Source organism: Alosa sapidissima, chromosome 9, assembly GCF_018492685.1.
Source record: "Alosa sapidissima isolate fAloSap1 chromosome 9, fAloSap1.pri, whole genome shotgun sequence".
Classification (NCBI taxonomy): domain Eukaryota; kingdom Metazoa; phylum Chordata; class Actinopteri; order Clupeiformes; family Clupeidae; genus Alosa; species Alosa sapidissima.
In genome coordinates this window covers 21,651,272-21,661,958 of record NC_055965.1, presented here as the reverse complement: position 1 = coordinate 21,661,958, position 10,687 = coordinate 21,651,272, and the positions used below count along the sequence as shown (strand labels likewise).

The following is a 10,687-nucleotide window of genomic DNA, read 5'->3' as shown; positions in this document are numbered from 1 at the left end:
CGAGCTGTACCGCCGCGCCTACGCCAGCGTCCAGCAGGGGGCGCCCACCGCCCAGGGGCCCAAGGACCACGAGGGGCTGCTGCAGGCGCTGGCCAAGAGGGGCCTGGAGGCGGCCGTCAGCGAGGGGGAGCTGGCCTGCCAGCCAATCAAAGTGGTGAGTGGTGTGGAAAGGGATGTGCGTGCGTGCGTGTGTGTGTGTGTGTGTGTGCATGCATGTGTGTGTGTGTGTGCGTGTGTGTGTGGGGGGGGGGGGGGGGGGGGGGGTATTGGTATCTCGGTATGTGTGTATGGAGGGGTATTGGTGTCTTGGTGTGTGTGTGTGTGTGTGTGTGTGTGTGTGTCTTCAGAAAGTATTCGGTGTAGATTTAACTTATTCTACTTATTGAGAACCTTGGGTCAATTGGGTCAAGTGTGCTATATAAATAAATGTGACTTGACTTGACTTGACTTATTCTGCTTGAAAGTGGAACAGTAAGTGGACCTGCCTACTTTGGCAAAATAACTCATTGTTTCTACCATGCCTGACTTTCTCTGGAACCCTATTGATTGACGTGGTCTCTGTATGTCTGGTGGTTGGTCACAGGGTGCCCATCTGGCTGTGATTGACGCGATGATGACACTGGCAGCCATGGAAACCGTCGGTGGAGTAAAGATGGCTAAGGAGGTGGAGCAGTTTGGGGGTGGACCCACCTGGGAGAATGCACTGTTGTTCTGGGTCAACAAGGTGAGTTCAAGAACCCTCCTCGCGATTCTAGAACACTCTGGAACCCTGTTAATGACTCTAGAGTCCTTAAAATGGATGTTTAGAACTAGGACTTTAGATTAGGATTTTACACCATCTAGTACTGTATGTGGAGACCATATATGACTCTAAATAAAATCAAGTGCCATGACAAACACTGGAAAGGAACAGGGCAAATGTCCGCGTAAGAACATGCATTGCAGACACTAAAATAAGCTATAGAAAATGACATTAATGTAGGCATGCCAACACACCTATGCACCTGTCCACTATGCATATGTGTGTGTGTGTGCGAGCGTTTGTCTGAATGTGTGTGTATGTGTGTGCGTGTGTGTGTGTGCGTGTGTGTGTGTGTGTGTGTGTGTGTATGTGTGTGTGTGTGTGTGTGTGTGTGTGTGTGTGTGTGTGTGTGTGTGTGTGTGTGTGTGTGTGTTTCTACAGCTGATTCAGAAGTTGAGAGAAAGCACAGACACAGAGGAGGTCCCAAAACCTCAACCCACCTGTACAGACCTGCAGCCTGTTCAGCCATCGGTGAGCACACACACACACACACACACACACACACACACACACACACACACACACACACACACACACACACACACACACACACACACACACACACACAGAGACACGCATGCACACTCAGACACACATGCATGCTCAGAGATAGACACTTAAACACATGAGTGGTTGAGTGGTGGGATAGAGTGGAAGAGAGTGATTCACCAAGCAACCTGCATGCACGCATACACACACACACACACACACACACACACACATATGCACACACACACGCACACACATGCACATACACGCATACACACACACACACACACACACACACTCACACACACACACACACACACACATATGCACACACACACGCACACACATGCACATACACACATACTGTACACACACACACACACTCACACACTCACACATACACATATGCACACACACACACACACACACACACAAACACATGCACACACACATGCACACACACATACACACACACACACACACACACACACACACACACACACACACACACACACAGAGAGACACGCATGCACACTCAGACACACATGCATGCTCAGAGATAGACACTTAAACACATGAGTGGTTGAGTGGTGGGATAGAGTGGAAGAGAGTGATTCACCAAGCAACCTGCATGCACGCATACACACACACACACACACACACACACACACACACACACACACACACACACACACACACACACACACACACACTCACACACACACACATATGCACACACACACGCACACACATGCACATACACACACACTCACACATACACATATGCACACACACACACACACACATATGCACACACACACACACACACACACATACACATATGCACACACACACACACACACACACACACACACACACACATATGCACACACACACGCACACACACACACATATGCACACACACACGCACACACATGCACATACACACATACACACACACACACACACACACACTCACACATACACATATGCACACACACACACACACACACAGATGCACACACACATGCACACACACATACACACACACACACACACACACACACACACACACACACACACACACACACACACACACACACACACACACTTCCTTACTCTCACAGAAAAGTGCACACAAACTAACACACAACACAAGGAAGGCAATAAATGCTAAATGTCTTGACTAACTCATACCCTCTAACACTTGCACACCCTCCCCCCTTCTCTCTCTTTCTCTCTTCTCCCTCCTTTTCCTCTCCTCCTGCTCTCCTTTGTCTAACAGTGTCCGACTCGCTGGTACTGGAAGTTGGTCCCTGTAAGTCTTACTTCCTGTTTATTGCCCCCCTCTCTCTCTCTCTCTCTCTCTCTCTCTCTCTCTCTCTCTCTCTATCTCCCTCTTCCTTTCTCTCTCTCTCTCTCTCTTATTTTAACTCTCTGTTTTCCTCTACTCATGCCATGCTCAGAATAGTCAGAATAGTGCAGCAGTAGTAGGAATAATAATAAACACTGATTATCATAATAATAATAATAATAATAATAATAATAATAATGTCATCGCTTAGATATGTAATTGTATAGATAAGACATAAGTGACACATAAATGAAGGATACCAGCATTCCAAAATAATGGACAGTAAATATATACACCTTACAGCCACAGGGTAGTAAATATATACACCTTTCAGCCACAGGGTAGTAAATATATACACCTTTCAGCCACAGGGTAGTAAATATATACACCTTACAGCTACAGGGTAGTAAATAAATACACCTTTCAGCCACAGGGTAGTAAATATATACACCATAAAGCCACAGGGTAGTAAATATATACACCTTACAGCTACAGGGTAGTAAATATATACACCATAAAGCCACAGGGTAGTAAATACACCTTAAAGCCACAGGGTAGTAAATATATACACCTTACAGCCACAGGGTAGTAAATATATACACCTTTCAGCCACAGGGTAGTAAATATATACACCTTACAGCTACAGGGTAGTAAATAAATACACCTTTCAGCCACAGGGTAGTAAATATATACACCTTACAGCTACAGGGTAGTAAATATATACACCTTTCAGCCACAGGGGATTAAATATATACACCTTACAGCCACAGGGTAGTAAATACACCTTACAGCTACAGGGTAGTAAATATATACACCTTACAGCTACAGGGTAGTAAATATATACACCATAAAGCCACAGGGTAGTAAATATATACACCTTACAGCCACAGGGTAGTAAATATATACACCTTACAGCTACAGGGTAGTAAATATATACACCTTACAGCCACAGGGGATTAAATCCAGGTCCAGGGGTCCTGTCCAAGATTTGGCATTAGCCTGCCGCACCTCTCAATTAGTTCATTTTTCACTCCTCATGGACCAGTGGAACTAAAACCTGCCAGGACTCCCACTGCCTGACCCTGGGCTGCTGTGCCCTTGGCTCTAGTATGGCTGCATTTGCTGTTGTTGTTGTTGTCCTCGCCGTTGTAGTTTGTTAATGAAGAGACCATTATGGCCGATTTGGAGTCCATATTGTCTAGGGTAAGTGGTAGCCGGTTTAGTCTTAGCCGCATGGAGCCAGGCCTTGCAAGTCGCTATGGCGACAGCCTCAGGGAGAAAAAATAAAGTCTGTGCAGTTGGGATTCCAGAGAGGCTCCGTCAAAATAGTTCACATATTTGAAAACAAACAAATAGTATTTTGCCTGTGTTTGAGAGTCTCTCTCTCTCTCTCTCTCTCTCTCTTTCTTTCTGTCTCCTAACACTGATCTATATTAATAATCATTATTATAGATCGGTGGTTAACATGTTAATATTTGCTATGTGTATGTTCAGTCTGTGCTTTTGCCCCATTTTACCATGACAACAATGTCATAATGTGTTCAGAACCTAAGTGCCTTATCTGCATCACTTAGCCTGGATAGCCAGCGCTGTCTGATTGGCTGATTGAATGACTGATTGACGGGTAAAGAGAGTGATATTTCCCCCATTTCCTCCTGTGTGATGATCACCTCTTAATACCCTATACGGCCTCCTTTCTGCCCTATTCAAATCAAATACCCCCCACACACTGTTTTGCCCCTGAGTCAGAGAAGAGAGTGCATCCAACTCTACTTCTTAAGAATGAATCCGTCATATCATGGGGGAGGCAGAGAAAGCCCAATAGATCTGCTGGCCATCTCTCTCTCTCTCTCTCTCTCTTTCTATCTCTCTCTCTCTCTTTCACTCTCTCTCTCTGTCTATATATTGCTATCCACTTGTTTTTTGCTCTTTCTGTTTCTTACCTTTTCTCTCACTCACTGTCTATCTCTCTCTGTCTTCTTTCTTTCTCTTGCTCACTCTTTCTGTGTCTCTATCAATGCCTTCACGCTTTTGCTGTCTCTTTCTTACATTTTCTCCGTCTCTCTTAATTTCTCTCTCTCTCTTTCTCTCTCTCTCTCTCTCTCTCTTTCTCTCTTTCTCTCCATCTTTCACTCTCTCTCTTTCTCCTACTTTCCTTCGCCCCCCTCTGCCCCGCCCCGCCCCTCCCTTATCATATGACTCGTTTGAGCGTTTGGTTGCTGTGGCGACCATCCTGGGCATTTACGCTTGTCCCCCTCCTCTCTCCTCTCTTTCTCCTCTGTTCTGTTCTCTCTCTCTTTCCCTCCCTCTGTCTTTTTCACCCTCCTCTCCTCTCCTCTCTCATCCTGCATTCAGCATGCCATCGCTTTTTGTTTGAAGGAGTCGGGGAATAAGCCGCCTGTGGTAACGTATCCAAAAACAGCCTTCTCTCAATCCTCTCTCTCTCCCTCTATCCCTCCCTTCACTAACCCCCCCCCCCCCAAAAAAAAAGAAAGACAAGAAAAGACAACCCTCAACTATTGATTTATTTCTATTTCCTTTTCTAACGTATACACAGTGTTTCTTTATTTTCGATCAGCTATATTGACGTTAACTCACTCTCTTGCCTCTCAATTTAATTTCGATAGTTTAAAATTGCATTTCTCATATTTCTTATATTTTGTTGTTTTGTTGTGTATTTACTTATCATATATGAAATAGACATAACTCATTGTTTCATGGCCACTTTCATATCACACGTCTATTTCACAGCTGACATTGTTAGTGTCTAGTGCTTCTCTGCGTGCTATTCGGACATGAGTGCACCAGTACAAGAAGTAATCAAAGCCAATGTGGAAATTCAGCAGTAAAAACCAGGGCCTTTGTCAAACAGTAGTTTTCCGGAACGTTCTACTTCGGTCCCTTTGTTGGTTGAAGTTTAAGTGATATTTTAAATTGATTGGCCATGAGCTTTTCACATAACTCTGTATCCTGGCAAGAATCCTCCTGTCATGATTTTCTTGCAACTGCACCATAACCTTTATAAACATCTTATGTTTGTTTTATTTGAAGTTCATTCTAAAGTTTCATGCTCATGGTGTTGTTTTGGACATTAACTTAAAATTCAACCCATCAGTCATTTCACACACTGTGTTTGGCATCTAAACGTGCACTTACCCAGGCCTACTCAGAACTCACATACTGTACACTCACATACTCATATATACTCACATACTCACTTATAAACTCCCTCTCACTCATATGCACTGATTACTCATATATCCTCACTCACTCACATAATGTACACTAACTCACTCACTCGTCCTTGTCTTTTTATTCATACACTCAAGTCAGTGATGGTTTTCTTGCTGCCTGTATTTTCACTGCATGACCACAAGAGGGCACCCTTGGCTGGATGGCTGCAGAGCACACACTGATGCAGGTTTTTTTTCTTTTCTTTTCTTTGAGTTCTTTCCTTTCTTTGAGTCCTTTTTTCTCCCCCCATCCCTCGCTCTCTCCCTTTACTGCACCCACATGCACACCCCCTGACCCTTGTCTGCTCTCCTAATTTTTATCCTTTCGAATTTTGTTCAGTTTTCTACCTTTTTTCTCTCCAAAATAACGTAATGTGTAGGTGTGGTGGAGTGAGGTGGTTGTTGGGGTGTTTGTGTGGCCACCATACTTCAGACTCACTCTTCATTGTGTGTATAATTGTGTGTGTGTGTGTGTGCCCGTGTGTGCCTGTGTATGCACATTCATATGCCTCTGTGTAAATGAGCTTTTGTGTGTGTGTGTGTGTGTGTGTGTGTGTGTGTGTGTGTGTGTGTGTGTGTGTGTGTTCTCGCGTACGTGCGTGTAGAAGTTTTTTTTTTTTTTTTGGTTAATATTTCATTTCTGTTGTTTCTCACTTTCACAATGAACCTCTGCCTGGCTTTGGACTGGTGTGTGATGTGTCCTGTTCTGTCTCTGTGGCTTCTGACTGTTCTGGGATCTGTAGTTTCTCTGTCTCAGTTTCACAGACGGGTTGTAGTGGGGTCTCATGTGAATGATGGGAATGTAAACAAACACACACACACGCACACATCTATATATAGTCTTCCTGACACACATAGAGTAGACTTTAGTCTTCTACAATGAATCACAGATAACAAACCCGTTCAGTTCACTTTCCCCTCCCAATGGATCAGGTTACAAAAGAGTCGATTCCATGCAAATCCAGGGAATCGATGCCTTAAGGGTTCATAGCTGAGTTAGTTCAGCCAGACTCAAAGGAGTTGGGGTATTGTTCAGTGAGTCATTAACTCTGCAGGCTGTTCAGATACACCAGTGAATCACTCATGCTACCAGTGATTCTCAGGGAGTCTAATTCTGAGAATCTAGCTTCAGAGAGACCCCATCACCTGTTTGATGAAACCCAATAGATCAGATTGAAGAGGGGTAAACAGGAAGTCTGCTTTGTTGCCGTGGGAGACAGGAAAAGGAACCTGATCCATTGTGTTTGGAGAAGAAGGTGATGTGTAGATGTAGTAGCTCCTGTAAAGAAACAGTCCACTGATGTCTTTCTCCACTGTCTATCTTCAGTCCACTGATGTCTTTCTGTTTATCTCCTCTCTCTATATCTCTCTCTTTCTGTCTTTCTCTTTTTTATTTTTCACTCTTCTGTTCCTTTAATATTTCTGTCTTCCTTCTCTGTGTGCTCTTATTCTCTCCATTTTTCTTTCACTCGGTCTAACATTCTCCTTATATTATTCACTCACTTCCCTCTCTACCTGTTCTCCTTTCCTCAAAACTCATTTATTACATCCTTAACCCCCCACACACACTGCATACTTTTTCTCGTCCATGTCACTCTCTCTATCTTCTCTATCTGTCTATGTCTCTGTCTCTGTCTGTCTCTCTCTCTCTATCTGTCTCTGTGTCTCTCTCTCTCTCTCTCTCTCTCTCTCTGTGTCTCTCTGTCTCTCTATCTCTCTGTCTTTCTCTCTCACTCTCTCAGATTCGCTACAGGAAGGATAAGGTGCAGTCCAAACAAACTCCTACGTTTCCGTTTGTGTCGGAGATGAAGGATCTGTCTAATGGCTGTGCAATCGCCGCCGTGCTGCACTTCTACTGTCCAACGCTGCTCCGACTGGAAGGTTTGCACACTCAAACACACACACACACACACACACACACACGAAGAGACACACACTCAATCGCACGCACACACGAAGATACACATACACACACTTCAACATACGAAACACAAATACACAACTAAACATGTTCACACACACACTCAAACACACACACACACACACATGCACAAAGACACACACGCACGCACGCACGCAAACACACATACTTCAACATACGAAAATAAAAATAAACTAAACATGTTCAAACACACACACTCATACACACACACACACACACACTCAGACACTCAAAAAATTCTGTCCCATGTTCTCATCCCCCCTGTCTGTGTCTGTGTAGACGTGTGCCTGAGGGACACCATGTCGGTGGCGGACAGTCTGTACAACCTGCAGCTCATCAGGGACTTCTGTGAGCGCTGGCTGAAAGGATGCTGCCCCCTGGTGTTGGAGGACCTACTCTACACCCCACCAACACTAAAGGTACAAGGCACTCACTCACACACACACACACACACACCACACACACACCACACACACACACACACACACACTCACTCACTCACTCACTCACTCACTCACTCACACACACACACACACACACACACACACACATACATAGACACACACACACACACATACCACACACACACACACACACACACACACACACACACATACACACTCTTTACAGACACAGTGAAGTGGAGTTGTGATGATGTTTTTGTTGGCAGCTGAACATCATGTGCTTCATGGCTGAGCTTTTGAAATGGTTTGAGGTGCAGAAACCAGACATCGTCCAACCATTACTGACCTTGGACCTCACAGGTATGATATATTCACCCACACACACACACGGAAAAAGAGACACAAACACATACTCTGAAATATATGAAATAACAATTTTTATGAAATTACCTGAAATACACAATTAAATAACATGATTTATTAATGTTTTTTAAAATGGAGATATAGTGTTTTTGAACCAAACTCGTCATATATACTCACACACACACACACACACACACACACACACACACACACACACACACACACACACACACACACACACACACACACACACACACACACACACACACACACACTTTATATATGAATGACTTCAACATCTTGTTGTCCCCTCAGATGCCTCAGGTCTAGATGGCTGTACAAGCCCAATGAATGGGAACAGTAACAGGTAATATACGCCACTGTTTAGATGCGTGTACCTCAAACAGGTAATATACGCCACTGTTTAGATATGTGTACCTCAAACAGGTAATATACGCCACTGTTTAGATGCGTGTACCTCAAACAGGTAATATACGGCACTGTTTAGCTGCTTGTACCTCAAACAGGTAATATACGCCACTGTTTAGATATGTGTACCTCCCATAGACACACATGAGTCCCCTATAGAGCACATGGTGTACATGGTGTATGTATCAGAACACATAAGGCACACACAAGTCCCCCCATAGATCACATGGTGTACATGGTGTAGGTATCAGAACACATAAGGCACAAACGAGTCCCCTATAGAGCACATGGTGTACATGGTGTAGGTATCAGAACACATAAAGGTCCTAATTTAAATGCTGGAGAGATTGCAAAGTCTAGCGTCTCACTAAAGCTTGCTTACCGTAATAATGATGCAAAATGCAAAATCTATCTACCATGAGAAAGATCTTTAGTACACACAGTGGTGGGTCAGCTAAAAGCTGTCTCGCTCCACATGGCGGCGTTAGTTCATGCACGAGAACTTGACTCATTGACTAACTTTGCACTTTCCCCTAGCATTTAAATTAGGCCCATGAGAATTAAATTCATGTATCACAAAAAAATCCCCCCTTTTTTGAGTTTGATCAATTTGGTGCAGTTTTGGTCCCTGTTGTTGAGTTGTAGTTTTTAAAGGTTTCCCATTTGTCTGCTATAGTGGCTCTCCGTCATTCATCTTCAAGCAGCCCTTTCTGCCCATCACCTCTCCAGTGTCCCCAGCAGGAGGATCAGGTGAGAGCTGAAAGGTTTCTGGGATATGTAGTTTTGATAAAGTGAGAAAGCTCAAAGGTTTCTGGGATATGTAGTTTTGATCAGGTGAGAAAGCTGAAATTTCTCTATATAATGTAACAAATTTGTTTGATATTACGTTATGTTATGTTATGTTATGTTATGTTATGTTATGTTATGTTATGTTATAGTATGTTGCTATGTTACATTATGTTACATTAAATATGTTAAGTTACATTACATATGTTAAGTTATGCTATGCTATGCTATGTATGTTATGTTACATTACGCCATGTCATGTCATATATCAGATTACAATCTGTTATGTCATATTTTATCAATCAACTATGTTTTGTCTGTGCAGAAGGGAAAGGCTGGACAAAAAAGCAACTCAGGTAAATATGTCATACACCTGCATTGATTCTGGCTTTACTTCTGTTAAAGGTGCAGTTTTCAGATTTTAATATGGACAGATACAATATCTATGATCTATGATTATCTATGAAAATGCCTTCAGTTGTAACTGATGGAAACTGATGAAGACTTATGTTGAAATATGACTTTACACACTCTTCCAGTGTGTTCTCTGCATTATTTTGAGTCAGGCAGAATATGATTGATAATATAATTTCAACTCCGGGATGGAGGAACAACATGCATAGAATCCAGCAGAATATTTGTATTGGGCATTGTGTTTTATGGTTTCTTGACAAAAAAAACCCCTGAAAATTGCACCTTTAAAACGCTTGCTTCTCAGTTAAAGGTGGAATCACTTATTTAGCTCCTTTTGTTGTAACATTTGAAAACGCACACACACACACACACACACACACACACACACACACACACACAGTCAGACACAGACACTGCTGACCAAGTTGCTGACAGTCTGATTTCCTCAGCAGGCTTAATACGGCATTCACA

At 43.3% G+C, this 10,687-nt stretch overlaps 2 protein-coding genes across 6 annotated transcripts in view; both read left to right on the top strand.

The window, feature by feature from the left end:
• LOC121718035 (NACHT, LRR and PYD domains-containing protein 12-like) overlaps positions 1–10,687 on the top strand; it is a 1,225,568-nt gene that overhangs the window by 398,265 nt on the left and 816,616 nt on the right. The gene's annotated exons all lie outside the window — the stretch shown is intronic.
• LOC121718039 (calmodulin-regulated spectrin-associated protein 3) overlaps positions 1–10,687 on the top strand; it is a 35,369-nt gene that overhangs the window by 7,459 nt on the left and 17,223 nt on the right. For 2 of the 5 annotated variants that reach the window (XM_042102824.1, XM_042102821.1), the window contains exons 2-12: positions 1–154; positions 584–724; positions 1,184–1,273; positions 2,577–2,609; positions 5,001–5,048; positions 7,621–7,759; positions 8,100–8,239; positions 8,491–8,584; positions 8,903–8,954; positions 9,693–9,766; positions 10,128–10,158. The exon at positions 1–154 is cut by the window's left edge and continues 139 nt beyond it. In XM_042102824.1, coding sequence (XP_041958758.1) covers positions 1–154; positions 584–724; positions 1,184–1,273; positions 2,577–2,609; positions 5,001–5,048; positions 7,621–7,759; positions 8,100–8,239; positions 8,491–8,584; positions 8,903–8,954; positions 9,693–9,766; positions 10,128–10,158 — 996 coding nt within the window. The remainder of the gene's footprint in view (positions 155–583; positions 725–1,183; positions 1,274–2,576; positions 2,610–5,000; positions 5,049–7,620; positions 7,760–8,099; positions 8,240–8,490; positions 8,585–8,902; positions 8,955–9,692; positions 9,767–10,127; positions 10,159–10,687) is intronic. The other 3 variants (XM_042102822.1, XM_042102823.1, XM_042102825.1) reach the window with 3 other exon arrangements.